Source organism: Coenobita brevimanus, chromosome 70 (assembly GCF_032717465.1).
Source record: "Coenobita brevimanus isolate Jiangsu-jjx chromosome 70, ASM3271746v2, whole genome shotgun sequence".
Lineage (NCBI taxonomy): Eukaryota > Metazoa > Arthropoda > Malacostraca > Decapoda > Coenobitidae > Coenobita > Coenobita brevimanus.
The window spans coordinates 11,345,512-11,363,779 of NC_137023.1; the positions used below are offsets into that span (position 1 = coordinate 11,345,512).

The window sequence follows — 18,268 nt, forward strand, 5'->3', positions numbered from 1 at the left end:
GGATCTGATGGAGAGCTGGTTGTGAGCAGACGGTTCCACCTGACACACCCGCCAGGCAGCTCCACTCCGACCTGCATACCAGTCCTCCACCTCTATGTAGTCCTGTGAGTAACACATCGTATTAGGCCGTCCTCATCGTCATCATTAACGTCAAATTTATCATCATCATTTCTGCTATCACTGTCTTATTACAAATGTCTAGCAACACTTACATAAGCCTACGGTAGGTGTCGTCTTTTCTTAAAATCTTAAACAATGAATTTTAACATGAAATGTCCCAACAATTACAGGCAATTCATGATGCTAGAGATCTGAGGGGAAAAGAGGACACAACACAAAATTGGAAGGCACTATCTTAGGACGGAGTATATGGTAGACACTTTTTTATCCATCACAAACCTGGAGGCAAGGAGATTCAGGTGAAGCAAGGGTAGCCACGTTAAAAAGTCTGAGGTGCAGCTGGTGCCCGAGGGGAGCCACCAGCTGCCGGGTTAGGATGACGCCTGGGGCAGGAGGTAGCGGGAAGTTCAGGGTGTGTAGTCTACCTCCTTTCAGTCCCAGAGAACCTCCCGTACCACCAGACGTTTTGTGTGAAGTAATTTTTGGATCAGATCTGGGGTCGGGGCTCCTTGCAGGTTCATCCAGGTGCAAAACCACACGCTCGTCAAAGTTGGTCCCTAGAGTGAATGAAGGTGAGGTCAAATCAGTCTCTAAGCTACTCACTGAAGGACACAACCCTCGCGGGTGAATAACATCAGCTAAACCATCCCGACTGATTCTTATCTCATGGGAGCTAAAATATCCAGAAATAAGGAACTAGATTTGTTAAGTGTTATTGATTTAAGTGTTTCTTAACATGCAGTGCACGCACTACATGTGAAAGTGAATCATCGTTTTCGATATGAGACACATGGTTGTCATTTTGAAGAACGTTCCTTGTTATAGAAACATATTCGAAGAAAAGTAAAAACAAACTGGCTTGTGAGTGTGTCAGACTGTAGTTTGCCTGCATGTCAGAAACTATTTTCACAGGCTGGCTGTTATGTATGTGCACTGTAAGATACTAGAAGTACCTACATCTTAGTACCTTAGTTTGTAATCAGAGCAACTACCTACTGTATTGGAAAGCCATTCAAGTTGAACTTTTGGATTTGCTGTAATATTTAAAAAAGGCTGGCTTTTTTTTCACATGGAATGCAGGACTATATGGTGAGAACTGAAGGCATGACAGTACCAACAATAGGTGGAGGTATTTCATTGCTTCGAATGATTGAGAAACCACAATTACTTACCACAAATAATGATAATTACATCACTGATGATCAGATAAATATAAACAAATCCAAGAAGAAGCTCATCTTGTCAGGATCATTTATTAAGGTAAACAGATAATGCATATATATAAAAATTGTAACAGCTGTTTTGCAAGCGACTGACAATGGTAAACAGCTCTACAGGTGCTGTGGGGTTGTGGATCAATATAGTCGAGGAATAACACTTTCTTTCACAGAAGTAGTTAGACTCCAATCAATGTTTTGCGCATGGATATAGGTGTGGAAGGACTATATATGGTTGTTGGGTGAAAAGTACATGCGAATGGTGTAACGGCTGTGCTTGTGGGTAAAAAAGACTGTATATGATATCAATGAATTCTCGACAGGGTGCAAGCATGTGACATTACATGACAGGATTTACTACTGTACCCTCTTCAATCTCCGCCCCAGGTGGGACGGAACCTAAATCAGTAGAAGGGGTAGACATTCTCTTTACCAACCTGATGCTGGAGGTTCCATTGACAGTATTTATATATTGTGAAATACTGTATACAGAGCAGCTGCGACAACACAAAAGCAATGTAATAAAATGATTTTTTTAAATTTCCTGCTCAGCAAATACGAAATAAAAACTAACAGCGCATATAGCATATATTACTAACCTAGCATTTAGGAAGTGCCGTGCGTTTTATGGAGGTCAGGAGCGAGCACTATGAAGAAAAAGTCTGAACAAAAGATTCCATGCATAAAAGTTCAAACCGAACAACAACACTATTGTCAATATCGATAATTTTCTTGATCAGCACATTCAGGGTCATGCTGCTGTTAAAGAGCAAATATATAACTCCTTTATCAACTTGATAAGATACTTAACAAAGCAACTTATGTATCAACTGACTATGCCTTACATTTTCCATGTTGACCATTTTATATCCATTGTCAGGCTTGTCTTAACATCTGAGTCATTTGAAAAATAAAATTTTCATTTGCTAAACTTACTGACTGTCTAACTGGGAATCACACAATAATGAAGGATTGTCGTGGTCATTCGTACGATGATGCAATAACTATTACTGGAAGATAATATTATGTGGAGTTACAAACATAAATTTAGGATTCAAGTCTGTTGATCGTATTCCTTGTGCCCCACACTACTAAAAATTAGTGGAATGACATACAGTAGCATGCCACAGGGAATCCATGAAGTTTTATACATTATCAAACACCTACAATTTTTGTATCTGCATCGATGAAGACTTTGGTTGAAAAAAGTTCCTCTACTGAAACTAATACCTGACACCATGTAGGTATCCTGCACTGATAACCACAAAAATTTACTTTAAACTGGAGTTCAAGAAGAATCAGAATCCATTGGAAAGTACTGCTGGGAGTCTTGAACACAGACAGAACATAAAGCCATACATAGGCACATTAACAATATCTGAATCAGCATCGACAGCATCATTTTTATCTCGACCCTTTTCACTGACTAATGATGATGAAAGGTGAGCTTCTGAATATAAGGAAAAAAAACATTTATATGGATATTCAGACCATAAGCAACGCAGAGGATGATGAAATATAAACCCTTAAAACCTGTTACCGACCAAAGGAAAACAAGAATATGTAAAACCAAATTATAATATAGTCAGAGTATGAAGGCAAAACTATATAACACCATCTGCTAATAAATCCAAATTACGATAATGAAGAAAGCTCTCTAGGACAATGAAACAGGAAATGAAAACAACTAAGCAAAAACAAAAACACTAAGAATATCAAATAGAACGAGAACCACAGCAAAGAAGATAACCCCCCTCCCTTGGAATACATACCTGTGTAGTAGAGCGCCTGGAAGCCCCTTCCAACCCCCTTATGTACTGTGTGAAGGTCAAGCCGCAGCCAGGAGCCATAGGACACGTAACTTAGCCTCCCCACCTGCCCGTCCGATACCGCCCCACACAGCCGCACCACCTCGCCAGCACCCGCGCCCAGCACAACCTGAGCAATAATGTAGAGTTAATTAAAAAACTGCCGGTGCACATTTGGCCCGAAACCATCAGACACCAAGGCCGATGACTTGAAAAATATCCAGTGATTTTATCCAACGTAAACCGGTAAACTGGTTTTGATGAGGCTGCCATACATCTCTTGGTTGTGACATATCCTAATGAGTACTGTTTAAATATAATTTTCAAATGATACTAGTTTAATCTTCTGTTGACCTCGTAAATTTAACTGGCTGTTTCGAATATCATCGAACCCCTCCTGCGCAATATATATTTGACAGACTGTACAAGTACGATCAAAAGGTCACCAACACCGTGCCGTCTGTAGCGATGGAATGTGTTGAAATTCTTTAACGTGACAGCAATATAAACTGCACAACGAAGTACGAGGAGGAAAGATACCTTGTGGCTTTCAGGAATGATGGAGAAATATGGAATTCAGGACACAAAACTCGCACAGAATATTTGATGAATTTTTGCTGCTAATACGAGTAGTACTGTCACGGTCAATCCTTTTCACATGAATCTTTGCCCCGCTGGCATCATCCCGAACAGCAGACAAGCATCATCAGTCACATTAAGTTCAAGCTTATGACACAAACACACCGGTACAAACATGCCTGTGGCTCAAACACACCAAAAGAGTGGCACAACCACTCGTCACAACTATGACACAATCACACCTGCGGTCCAAACATACATCCATGTACTACAGACACATCAGCGGCACAAACAAACCTGTGGCACCAACATACTGTACCTTTGGCGGAAGCACAACACACCGTCAGAACAAACACTCTTCCGGCACAAACACTCCTGTGACACAAACACACCATGGGCACAACCATACTTGTGGCACAAGTACACCTTGGCAAACACACCTGCAGCACAAATACACCTGTGGCACAAACACACCTGTAAAACAAATACACCTGTGGCACAACACATATGCGACAAAAACGTACCTCAGGCACAACCACACCTGACACAAACATACCTGTGACACACCTGTAGCACAAACACACCTGTGGCACAAACATACCTATGGCAAAAACACACCTTTGGCACAAATATACTTGAAACACACATAATTATCTTTTGGCGAAAACACAACACAACTGCGGCACAAAAACACCTGCACCACAAATTGACCTCGAGCATGATCATGCCCGTGGTAAAAACACACCACACACACACACACACACACACACACACACACACACACACACACACACACACACACACTAATACTTTCAGCAGAAACACTACACACCAACGATAAAAACGCACACTTGGCACAGATTCATCTGCGACAAAAAGACACCTACAGCAAAAAGACTGTACACACCCGAAACACAAACACATTTGTGACACATACGGACCAGAAGCACAAACAACTGAAACACTCACTACTATATTGCTGCAAAAACCCACCTGTGACAAAAGCACAACCCATGACAGTGGCAGAAACACACCTTCGGTACACATTACAAACCTGTGGGAAAACACACACACCTGCGGCACAAGCATTCCCACGACACAAACAAACCTGCTGCACAAACACACTTAACATTCGCGTTACACACACACACACACACACACACACACACACACACACACACACTACATGACTGCAATACAAATACACTTCACCCCTGTCGTTACATCATCGTTCAGAGTGGGTTACCCGTCCTTCACTAATGTATATAAACTGAGTACCTGTCACAACAACAGTATGTTTACTCTGTCGTAGGCTTTTGCAGATCCATTTTTTACACTACAGACTAATTCCTATCTGCTTCTAAAATATGTTAGCAAGAAGACTTTGTGCAAAAATTCTACTAATACAATATAAGGTTATTTTGTAACTCCCACTTCCTGTAGTTATTTATCAACACGTGACTTTACAATCTCTTTCACACTCTCTTACATACTTTTTCAATGCTATTGCTAGAAAAGTATGCCCGTGGTATCCCTTAGTCTCTCTTCTTTCTTACTCCTGCATAAAATTATACAAGACCACATTCCTTCAAGTCGATTGATTACTTTCTTATATCAATGCTACAGTAATTTACACAACATCCCGGTCTTGTTTATTACTCAACTCCCCTCCCCTTTCCCGGTTTTGTTTATTATTTAACTCCCCTCCCCTTTCCCAGGACCAATACTATCACACACACACACACACACACACACACACACACACACACACACACACACACAGTTGATGTTATTTATATGGTGAGTTTCTTCACGGTCAATCTCGCTTCCAGTCCCCATATCGTTCCTTCTTAACTTTTCCTGTTTAAGCCATCTATAAGACTGATAATGAGTTTGCCCGATTTTCCCCAGTTTAAACTGGCTGCAATGTTCTCTTTACTTGTCATAGTTCTCGTTTTTTTGTTTTTCACACATGTACTGTACCATCCATAAGTTTACTAATTTTGCCACTCTATGTAAACATCTTTAAATCATTTTTTTTTTTCAACATATTATCTACCTACCTAAAAGTTCCTATTCTTAATTTGCTTTAATTTCCTCACTATTTTCTTCGCTTGCTTTACTGACATACATTTAACATTGTTTCTCAAGTATTATTCAGTTCGTTTTGTTATTCAACCCCACGTTTTTTTTCACTGTGTCATTCACAAAATTCATCTTTCTACGAGCACTGCTGCATTCCCATTACCTGACATTTCCCTGCATGCATCTCACATTGCATCCATGGAAAGACTTCATACATTCTCTGCTTCGTTCATACCCAACTGCGCAGTGCCCAGGTAAATTCTCCATTGTTACCAATCTTTGTCGTTTTTCTACTATCGTACTGTGTACACCCCAATACAAAGCAACTGATTTTTAGGCTGAGGAACTCTTCTATGTCAGCATAAGTAATTAATACGAGTATAATCTGTTTCCCGTTACTATACCGATAATACCTACTCCGTGGAGCCTTCTGAAATGCTAGAATTGCCATATGCTATATTATTTAAAGCCGTTCACCTAACAAAAATAAAACAAAAGACGTCGTCGTGCTGAACAGTTCATGGAGACTGTCTCTCTCCTTCAGCTCCATAGATGTCAAAGGCTAATTAAATCATATGACAGTAACCATGATAAAATATAAATGAAGCAAAAGCATTTGGGGGCTGACTACTAGTCGTCCGCCAAAATATGTTGTTGGTTACGGTATAAGCTACCTACAAAACAAATTTGAAAGAAAAAAAAAAAAAAAACTCTACGGAATTTGGTCAACGCGTTCTACAAAAAACCGATCCATATTAGAAAAGTATACAGCGGCTGGCATTAGGTTGTCTTTAATCACATACTCACCAACAGTAACAAGCTTCCATACAGCTGCTATTTCCTGAAGGTTTAGTGATAATTCGTCCTCAACTTTTCGAGACAGTTTGGCAAAACACACACACACACACACACACACACACACACACACACACACACACACAAACTATATCGAATTGTCTTGCTAAAGGAGGGCAATAATTACTTTCTCCCGTGCCATCGCCATCATTAAACGGTGACATACATGTGCATCAGGTCCATCCACACACCAACATGATTACTGATCTACAGTCTATTTATAATTAACGATAAATGCCTGGCTAACTCTACCTAGTGCAGTTACAAGTACGTCACGGCAGCGCAGCTACTTTTCTTCACAACGATGTCCACTGCATTTAGATTACGAGAATAATCACGAAGCATGGCTATATACAAGGTATTATAATATCAACAATGGAATGTATAATGTAGTACATCAGAATAAATACATGCAGCCGGAACAATGACAGCAACCGAGGAGGATCAATTCATGTTGAAAGGCAAGACGAAGTAAAGGAAAGGGACGAAAGTGTTTCTGTGTGAATGTGTCGGCAGGAACTCGAGGGAATATTCGTATAAAGAAAACCTTGATTAAGCGGTAGATGAGGTGAGAAGAGAGAGAGAGAGAGAGAGAGAGAGAGAGAGACAACAGGGCAGGGCAGGGCAGGAGAGGGGAGATGAAAGAATAAGGGAGAGGGGAAATGAGGGTCGAAGGGAAGAGGGCATGGGAAGAAATCTTGTGGAAGAAGAAAAAAGGGAGGGGAGAGAGAGGAAAAAGAATTCAGATGAACAGAGAACAGAAGAGGACATGGGTAAAAGTGTAGGGAACAAGGGAAAGGAAGGTATAGGGAGGGAGGGCGAAGAGAATAGGGAAGAGAAAGAAAGAAGGTTGTTCGACAGGAAGGAGATGAAAGGGAGGAATGAAAATGGAACCAGGAAGAAAGAAAAGGCAAGACAAGAGGTAAAGAGAAAGGTGACCGAAGAGAAAAGACCAAAATAGGACGTACGAGAGGAAGGGAAAGAGGAAGCGGGATAAAGAATGAGAATCAGACACTAGAGGAGGTGGGAGGAAGAGGAAAAAAAAGAAAAAAGGAAGAGAGGGGCTGAGAAAAAGGAAGTAGGAGAGAAAGGGGAGGATGAAGTCGGGGACGGAATGGGGATGAGACAAATGGAAGGGAAGGGAGGGAGAGAAAGCAGGTGAAAGAGGTACAAAACGCTAAGAAGGTAGTGGACCTGGAGGTGAATGAAGAAAGATAAAAGGACTGACATGTTGGACAGGTGTGTGTGTGTGTGTGTGTGTGTGTGTGTGTGTGTGTGTGTGTGTGTGTGTGTGTGTGTGTGTGTGTGAATAAGTATGTAAGAAGTGGCGAGGTAAAGGAAACGGAAAACTAAATATCTTAATATTGTAGATAGGAAGATAAGCGATAATAAAGGCAGGAGGAGTTTGGAATAGTAATATAAGAATGGGTGGTTTAACACCGAGGCACTGAGAGAGAGAGAGAGAGAGAGTAGATGGGAGGGAACTGTAAATTTGTTAGGACTGAGGAAGAGAGGAGACCGGAGTATGATAAAGAGGTGAGAGTGGGAGGAGTGAGAGAAGAAAAGTACATGAAAAAATACGAACACGGGAAACGAAGAGATGTGGAACCAACTGAGAAAAAAGAAAGGATGGTTCAGTGGAAGAAAGAGGGAGAGGGGAGAGTGACAGACGCGAGAGGGAAAGTAGAGTTATGGAGTGAGCAAGAAGAAACAGAATAATGAAAATTGAGAATGAGAAAATAAGAGGTGGGATTATTAGAGAAAGACAAAAAGTTAAATATAAATATGACTAGAGAAGGTACAAAGGAAGAGTAGAGGGTGACAGTGAAGTCAGGGAACATGAGGTGGACAGAGAGGACAATAGAAGTGGGACTGCTATTGTCATAAATTTTTCGACTCTGAGGGTAATCTTCTATCGAAAGTCTTAAAATGAGTAGTGTATGATTAACAAAATGTCAGTGATGCATAAAGAATAACAAAGAAAACAGAATAGTGTAAAGATGAAAATGTTTCTGAAGGAAAAAAGCAATTGTAGGGAATGGTAGAAAAACTGCCTATTTGACTCAAAAGGAATTCTCCCTACTGAATATTAATGCTTCATGCATGCTTAAGCAGACCATAACACCAAAGTTCTTTCATAAGAGTAAAGGATTTGCATACATCACGGTCCATATATAACGCTCTCTTGCACTCCAATGGGCGATTTCTCGTGTGTTCCGAGAACGGCCAAGTCAGTATTAACAAAGTACTACCTGCATCATGTATTCAGTTTCTACTTCAACCGCCAGACTCACGAACACACCAGGAGGTTTTCTGATTCACTGTTTTTAATCACACGACTCCATAGGGTTTATCGCTTCTCGAGAGGAATGCCTTCACGTGGTGGCACCGTTTTTACTTGGCTGCTCCACTGCCGTATCAGATTCCTCCCCATCCCCCAAATGGTGAATGGTGGGCTGCAAAAAAAGCAGTTTCAGCCTGCAGTCCACTGGGTTCTTTTTTTGATGAATCTAGGGCTGCTGCAGCTTTCTACTACTATTACTACTATTACCACCACTAATAATAATAATAATAATAATAATAATGATAATGAAAATAATAATGCTACAAAGGGTTGCTGTATATTATACTAAAACCTTTGAACTTAATAGGGTTAAACACTTAAATAATTATTATCTTCATGGTGAAATGGTAATCTCACCTCCACATAGTCCTCCTCGCACTTTGGTTTCAGTTTGTTGTCATCGGGTGTTTGTATGGAGCCTGAAGTAGGTCTGTTCATGGTTGTCGTGGTGGTTGAGTAGTTGACAGACCTTTGTGTTCTGTGGCTGCCAGGATCCTTCAACCCAGAGGCAGATATGGTATGGACCCCGCCCTCCTCTTTGTGGTAGGTGTGGAAGGTGTTGTAGCTGTGGTCGTGAATTCCGGTGGTGGCAGTCGTTTTCTCCCACATGTTGCCGCTGTGTCGGCCATCTCCACCGCCCACCTCGAACACTTTGAACTGCAGCCAAACTCTCTGACCCTCTGGTGACCAAAGTGAAAAATAAAATACATCTTAATCTTAAGTTTACGTAGAGACAATAGGACAGCATTTAGAGGAATCAGGCTTAGATTAACTGCCAACGACTACACGTGGGCCATTAACGTAGACTGTTAGCCATTCACTTTTTATTACGTCCCAGTCTTGCCTCCTACCACGAAAATTGTAGCCGTCAGTCCTTGGAAATGCCAACCATCCCTCGGAATACGACATGAAACCATCTCATTTACAATCCAGATTACCTGCTTCAATAACGGGAACGAACGCAGTGCTACCTTAAATCTCGAGATAAACGATTCTTAGTCTGGATCTCTCTTGTTAAGCTTTTTCCATTGAGAGCAACTTTTTTGTATTCCCACAACCTTTGGGTATTTCTTTTTGCGATAAACAATGCCATAGTAAAAATATCCTTCATTACACTAGTTTGTGGTGTATTTCGATTATTATTATTATTTTTTTTTACCCACACAACCCCTGCCAGGTATAAGATATCTATAAATTTTCGGACACTTTTTTCTCACGTGTTTTCCGTAATTACTGTTCGATTCTGATTTTCCTTGACTAAAAATTTTCTTTCCTGCTCCCTTTGACTAAGTTTCCCACAACTTTACATTCTGAACAGTTATTTACTATTACTGAGAACTGGATCAATAATGCTCTTAAATCTAATGGGTTCTCTGGCGACATAATAAAGGGTGCTATTTTGCACTATTAAAAAATCTAAAACTCTCTCTCTCTCTCTCTCTCTCTCTCTCTCTCCATTGTCGTCTTTCCCATTGTTGCCGCTAGTGGATGTTTTTTTTCACCTTAGCATAGCTCTGTCATGTTCATCCCTCCACTTCATAAATTCTCTCCTGAACTGAACAAAATAATTTTGAGTTAGCGGGAGTAAGTTATCAAAAACGTCATTGTACATAGTCAAGGAGTTCAGGTACCAGCAGACCATATCTAGTATTGCATATATTCTAACCACTTCAACTGGATGACTTTTTATTCTCATTTTATACTTGCCAGCACCAGAAGATTACATTCAACCCAGTGAATGGATTAACAATGGCTATATATAATTCTTCCACCACGAGAACTCTCTCCTAAGTGAATGAAGATTAAATCTTATATCACTAGTTCATAAAATCTCTCTCCTTAGCAAAATTATCTGTTAACAGTAAGAATATAATCAAAACGGCTTTGTACTAGAGGAGGCTTAGGTAGAGGCTTTCACACATCCAGGAATCGGACGAAGAGTCACCAAGAGTTCAAACTCCTCGCTGATTCTTGTCAATTTGGCCAAGAATCCAGCAATCTAGGAGTGCGCCAGGTGGGCACTACAAGTAGCTACGCATAGCTTAAGCATTGCTACGAGTTCCCTAGGGCAGCGTTATGAGTACCTAATAGTCACTACGCATTGCCGAATCAAATGGTCCGCAAAGGTCTACGAGTAGCCATGAGCTGCTAAGAGTAGCTAGAAGTAGCTAGGACGACCCCCTCTACAGTAGTTACGAGTATGCTACGACCATCAAGAATTTGATGCGAGTCTGCCAGGAGTGTTGGGGGAAGAAAATATATATATATATATATATATATATATATATATATATATATATATATATATTGTTACATAGCCTATGATTTCATCATCCTTTGTGTAATTCTAACGTACAGTATGCTGCATGTTTGATCACGAGCGTGTTCTACCTCAGTTCCCCCTTCTACCGTTATAGTAGAGAAAGTCGTTCTTTCTGTTGTTCAGAGCAAGATTGTCAACTCTTTGTCCCCATGGGTTCATTTGCGTGTCCTTCTTACAAGTTGTATCAAGCTCTGCCGGCCCCTATATAATGAGCTCAGTCTCTACATTAATTGCCACTTAGATCTACTCCTCATTTTGTTCACATCTCTGTCCTCCCCTGTACAGTTGCTATTATTGTCAGTGCTCAGGAAGTCTCCAGCCATCTAACTGCTGTGTAATTTGAGTATGAGTGTTGTTGCATTTTGTTCTTGTACTGTATGGCATAAGTGTTAATTTGAAGGCCTGGTGAGGTTTTTGTGATTAATGTAAAGTTTGGATGTCAGGCATTATTAATAATATTTTGTATCTGTAATAATATATTTTGCATTCACTGAGTATTATCTGGTATTTTCATTTTATCAGGGCTGACTTAGATAAATTTACTCTTGCTAATTTCGTGTTAATAGAGGCTATTGCAGTTAACCATATATTTAACCTGTTTTTTGCCATTACATTATCCTTATGAGTCCTGAATGTTTAGTTGTTAGTTTGAGCATTAAACTTTAACTTGTAATTTTACCTAACTCTTTGTTTTGAACCTGGAACTTTGCGGGACAGTTTTCTCTGATCCGTAACATAAATTTGGCGACCTCGCCAGGATATTCAGGATATTATCATAAGGATATTGCTTGATATTCTGTGACTCTGATTTATTCATGATGTCTACTATTACTACGCTTGATGAAGCCAAAGATTTTTTGTCAAATATGCAAACACTCTGTGATGTAGAAAACAGAACAAAGAATGAACTTAAGCTTGTTGCTCAACAATTGGGAATTGCTGTTCGCTCTCATCATTCTAAAGATCAAATTGTTGACATGATTAATGAAAGCTTGTTTAATGTAACTCCTCCAAATGAGTAAACGCAGATTGAATTAGCTAATTTACAGCTAGCCCTGCAGGAGGCTCGTGTTAAGGAGGCTGAATTTCAGGCAAATGCTAAGGAGGCTGAGTTTCGGCACGTGCTAAGGAGGCTGAGTCTCAGGCTCGTATTCAGGAGGCACAAATTGAAATTGCTAGGATTCAAGCAGACCATGAGTATCGCATGAAACAAGGTGGAACTGAATCATCTAGCTCTGATGATTTTGATGTGGCTAAAAATGTTAAACTTGTCCCTCCTTTTAATGAATCTGATTTAACAAAGTATTTTCAGTTGTTTCAGAGGGTAGCTACAGGTTTCAATTGGCCAAAAAAGTATTGGCCAGTACTCCTTCAAACTGTTCTCACCGGTAAAGCTCAAGTAACTTATGCATCTTTGCCTCAGGATCAATCAGATAATTATGATGTAGTTAAGAGCTTGATTCTTAAGGCCTATGAGCTTGTTCCTGAAGCCTATAGAGTAAAATTTAGGACAACTTATAAGCAAGATAAGCAATCCCATGTTGAGTATGCAAAAATCAAAGAAGATCTGTTAGAGCAGTGGTTAAATTCTAAGAATGTGGATTCTGATTTTGGTAAATTTAAGCAGATGATTTTGCTGAAGGACTTCAAAAGGTGTATTAGTAAAGATGTAAGCCTATATCTTGATGAGAGAAGAATAGATAATTTGTCTGATGCTGCAGTTTTAGCTGATGAATATGTTCTCACTCACAAGAGATATTTTAAAGAAAAAGGGAAAGCTGAGAGTAAGTACGTTGCCTCTACTCAGAGTACAGGTAACAGGAAAGAGAATAAAGATGATGTTTCTCAGGAAGTAAATACCAGCTTCACCTCTAGATTTCAGAAAAGTAAATGTACTTATTGTAGTAAGCTTGGTCATACTACGGAGAAATGTTTCAGGAGACAGCGTGATGTGAACAAAAAGGAGTCTTTAAATATTCAGTCAATTGGTCTAGTGTCCACTCTTGAGAGTTCCCAGAATTCTTTAACTGAGTTAACTGAACCTGCTTTGAGGGGTAAATTAAATCCTCATGATGAAGCTCCTCTTTTGAGCAGTAGCGTGGGTGACACTCTCAAGAGTTCATGTCCTAATTTCCTGTCTGATGGTTTTGTCAGTCCTCTGGACAGTAATAAACAGGAAATCAGTTAAAATATATTGTAACTTGCAATACTTTGGTAATAGAAACTCCGTGTACAAACAGCTAGATAAGGAGTTTATTACAAGCTCACAGTAAAATAGTCTGCCTGGCTAGGCTGTCTGCTAAGAACTGATGCAATAACTCCGTCTTCAGGCGTGGGAAAGGGTGCTGACCTAGCAAGATTAGTGGGGGCATGTATGCATTGGGGGGGAACATATATACATCGGGGGTAGACATATTGTGGAGGGGGTACAATATCGTGATACAGGTGCTTGCCAATCCCTTATGCTGACCAGTGTTCTAGGCTCTAATGTTAATTCCTCTGATGAAACTGTTATCTTACAAGGTGTAGGGAATAATTACTTCTCTGTCCCTCTGTGCAGAGTGAATTTAGAGTCTGGTTATGTTAATGGTTCCGTTATGGTTGGGTTGGTTGAGACACTCCCAATGTCAGGTGTAACTTTCTTACTTGGAAATGATATTGGTGGAAGTCAAGTGTGTCCAGCTCCTCAGTTGTCTAGTGAGCCAGTGGCTGTGGCCCAGGATTGTGATGTCCCTGATGTGTTCCCTGCATGTGCTGTCACTAGGGCTAAGTCTAAAGTTACTGGTGACTTAGAGGATAATGGTGATGATGATGTTATCCTAGCTGACACTTTTCTTGCTAATTTGGACCACTCACCAGATGAGGCAGTACCGCGTAGTGTTGATAATTTGTCTCGTCAAGAGTTTGTTGAGTTGCAGGTTGCTGACCCTGAGTTGAAAGGTCTAGCTAACTCTGCTTGCAGTGAGGAAGAGTCAGCCGGTGCTTCTACTTGTTATTATATAAAGTCAGGAGTACTTATGAGGAAGTGGAGACCCCAACAGCATCAGCCGACTGTGAATGGGAGGTTGTACATCAAGTTGTCATCCCTCGTGTTTGTAGGCAGGATATCATTAGAGTGGCTCATGATTCCAGTTTGGCAGGACACCTTGGAGTGAGGAAGACTGTGGCACGCATTTTGAAACACTTCTACTGGCCAGGTATCTTCAGGGATGTTTCCTGGTATTGTAAGTCTTGTCACACCTGTCAAGTTGTGGGGAAGTGTAATCAGACCGAAAAGGTTGCACCTCTAGTTCCCATTCCTCCTTTTGAGGCGCCATTCACCCGTGCATTGGTGGATATTGTGGGCCCTCTTCCTAAGACTTCTTCAGGATTTTCTTATGTGTTGACCCTGATTGATATGGCTACTCGTTATCCTGAAGCCATTCCACTTAGAAATATCTCAGCAAAGAACGTGGTTAAGGAAATGCTAGGGTTCTTCACAAAGTTTGGTCTGCCCAAGGAGGTACAGTCAGACCGGGGAAGTAATTTCATGTCAAATGTTTTCAAGCAGTCTCTGAAAGAGTTGGGCATCACCCAGATCACGTCTTCAGCTTACCATCCCCAGACCCAAGGAGCGTTGGAGAGATATCATCAAACACTCAAATCGATGCTCAAGAAATACTGTTTGGAACATCGGAAAGACTGGGATAAAGGTCTTCCATTTGTTGTGTTTGCCGCAAGAGAATCTCCAAATGAATCACTGGGCTTCTCACCCTTTGTACTACTCTTTGGCCATGAAGTAAGAGGACCCCTTAAGTTACTCAAGGAATGCTGGCTGCCGGAGGAAGATGACGTCAACCTGCTGGAGTATGTGATGAAGTTCAAAGAACGGCTGTCCACTGCTTTACAGCTGGCGAGAGAGAATTTAGGAGCTGCTCAGGAGAAGATGAAGACTTGGTATGATAAGAAGTCCAGGTTACGCCACTTTCAGCCAGATCAGGTTTTCATTCTGCTACTGGTGCATGGGCAACCTCTTCAAGCCAAGTTTAGTGGTCCTTATTTCGTGGAGAAGAAACTCAGTGATGTCAACTATGTCATCGCCACACCAGATCGTAGAAAGAACAAGCAACTTTGTCACATCAACATGCTAAAGTTATATCACAGGCGGGACGAAAATAACCCAGTCTGCACTGTACCTGTTCCACCTGAGTCTGCAAGTGAAGTTCTCCCATGCAGCATGAGCCTGAGTGATAGTTTGGGGAAGAATCCTGATATCATGAATGATCTCCAGACTAAGCTTTCTCATCTAGCTCCCGAGGAAAGGCAGGAGTTTTCGGCATTACTGCAGGAGTACCTGCAAGTGTTCCGTGCCACTCCAGGAAGAACTACTGTGTTGATGCATGATGTCGATGTTGGAGACGCAAAGCCAATTAAACTGCCTCCTTACCGTGTGAACCCAGTGAAAGTTCCTGTCATCCAGAAGGAGCTTGGCTACCTGTTGGACCACAAGATGATTGAGCCCTATCAGAGCGAGTGGAGTTCTCCTGTCACTCTAGTCCCTAAGCCAGGTGGGTCACAGTGGCTTTGCATCGACTACAGACGTGTTAATCAGATAACCAAAACAGACACTTACCCTCTCCCTCGTGTGGAAGATTGCATAGACAAGATCGGGAAGGCTGGGTACATAAGTGAGTTTGATTTGTTAAAGGGATACTGGCAAGTACCTATGACTGAACGTGCTAGGGAGATCTCATGTTTTGTAACACTAGGAAAGACTTTTGCATGTTCTGTAATGCCATATGGTATGAAGAATGCACCAGCCACATTTCAGAAGCTCATGAATGTTGTAACAGAGGGTTTGGCAGGGTGTGTTGTTTACACTGATGATGTATTAATCTTCAGTGACAACTGGAAAGATCACCTATGCCATGTCAGTAAGTTTCTTGAGCGTTTGGTTCAGGCTAATCTTGTAGCTAATTTATCAAAGTGTGAGTTTGGTCAAGCTAAAGTTCAGTACCTTGGGTACGTAATTGGTGATGGACATGTTGCACCACCAGGAGCTAAGGTTCAGGTTATAAGTGATCTTCCCAGACCTAAAAGTAGGAAAGAGCTACAAAGATTTTTGGGAATGGTAGGTTATTACATGAGATTTGTTCTTAACTTTTCAATTCTTGTATCACCGCTTACAGACCTACTGAAAAAGGGAGTTAAATTTGTCTGGACCGATGACTGTGAATCCTCTTTCAGCAAACTTAAAGCTATCCTATTAAGTCAGCCAGTGCTCGCTACTCCAAATTTTGCTAAGCCTTTTAAGATGGCTGTTGATGCAAGTGATACAGAAGCTGGGGCTGTTTTGCTGCAAGAGGATGATCAGGGTATTGAACACCCTGTATCTTATTACAGTAAGAAGTTCACTCCACCTCAAAAGAACTACTCAACTATTGAGAAAGAGCTTTTGGCCTTGATTTTGGGTTTACAGCATTTTTCATTTTATTTGTGTTCTGGTTTTGACCCCATAGTCATTTATACCGATCATAACCCACTGAAATTCCTTAGTAGATTTAAAGATAAAAATCAGAGATTGACAAGATGGAGTCTACTTCTTCAGGAGTATTCATCAGACATACAACATGTCAAGGGGAAAGAAAATGTTACTGCAGATTGCTTATCTAGACTTTAGACAGATTGTTTTAGAGTAATAAGAAATTTCCTTTGTAAATTTCTTTTTCTTTGTGGGGAGGTGTTACATAGCCTATGATTTCATCATCCTTTGTGTAATTCTAACGTACAGTATGCTGCATGTTTGATCACGAGCGTGTTCTACCTCAGTTCCCCCTTCTACCGTTATAGTAGAGTAAGTCGTTCTTTCTGTTGTTCAGAGCAGGATTGTCAACTGTTTGTCCCCATGGCTTCATTTGCGTGTCCTTCTTACAAGTTGTATCAAGCTCTGCCGGCCCCTATATAATGAGCTCAGTCTCTACATTAATTGCCACTTAGATCTACTCCTCATTTTGTTTACATCTCTGTCCTCCCCTGTACAGTTGTTATTATTGTCAGTGCTCAGGAAGTCTCCAGCCATCTAACTGCTGTGTAATTTGAGTATGAGTGTTGTTGCATTTTGTTCTTGTACTGTATGGCATAAGGTGTTAATTTGTAGGCCTGGTGAGGTTTTTGTGATTAATGTAAAGTTTGGATGTCAGTCATTATTAATAATATTTTGTATCTGTAATAATATATCTTGCATTCACTGAGTATTATCTGGTATTTTCATTTTATCAGGGCTGACTTAGATAAATTTACTCTTGCTAATTTCGTGTTAATAGAGGCTATTGCAGTTAACCATATATTTAACCTGTTTTTTGCCATTACATTATCCTTATGAGTCCTGAATGTTTTGTTGTTAGTTTGAGCATTAAACATTAACTTGTAATTTTACCTAACTCTTTGGTTTGAACCTGGAACTTTGTGGGACAGTTTTCTCTGTTCCGTAACAATATATATTAAGGATGTGATGCACCTGGACTACGCAATCAATAGCGAGCTTGTATTCAACACAGACCTATGTATCCTCAACGACCATGGCCGGAGGTGCCCGTAAATTGAAACTACTGAAGCTGCGGGTGGATTTGGCATATGAAGTAGCCGACATCAATGTGGCAATATGTAGGTTGTTACCTGAGAAGAAGAAAAGGATGCAAAAAAGAATCCTCTCGTGCAAGTGTACTGCTGCTAGACTGATCTCAGGCAGCCCTTATATTCTTTATATCCGCTTGATATATAACGACACCTGGCACCTCAAAACAACGGTCACAGACACCTAGCAAACTCGCAGTGACTCCTACCACACTTTTTTCATGCTCCTGGCATATCCGTGGCTCAGTCGGTAGAGAGGTGGCCTGCAGTCCTCTATAACCCAGGTTCAAATCCCCGCTGGGACAGGGAACAGTGTAAGGATTTG

General features: G+C 40.8%; 1 protein-coding gene across 1 annotated transcript in view; it reads right to left on the reverse strand.

The window, feature by feature from the left end:
* Window positions 1-18,268, reverse strand: part of LOC145406388 (uncharacterized) — a 246,849-nt gene that overhangs the window by 99,185 nt on the left and 129,396 nt on the right. The window contains exons 10-15 of the mRNA XM_080277552.1: window positions 9,366-9,688; window positions 4,718-4,778; window positions 4,281-4,308; window positions 4,022-4,181; window positions 3,110-3,275; window positions 400-677 (exon numbers count right to left, since the gene is read on the reverse strand). Of these exons, the coding sequence (XP_080133678.1) occupies window positions 400-677; window positions 3,110-3,275; window positions 4,022-4,181; window positions 4,281-4,308; window positions 4,718-4,778; window positions 9,366-9,688 (1,016 nt within the window). The remainder of the gene's footprint in view (window positions 1-399; window positions 678-3,109; window positions 3,276-4,021; window positions 4,182-4,280; window positions 4,309-4,717; window positions 4,779-9,365; window positions 9,689-18,268) is intronic.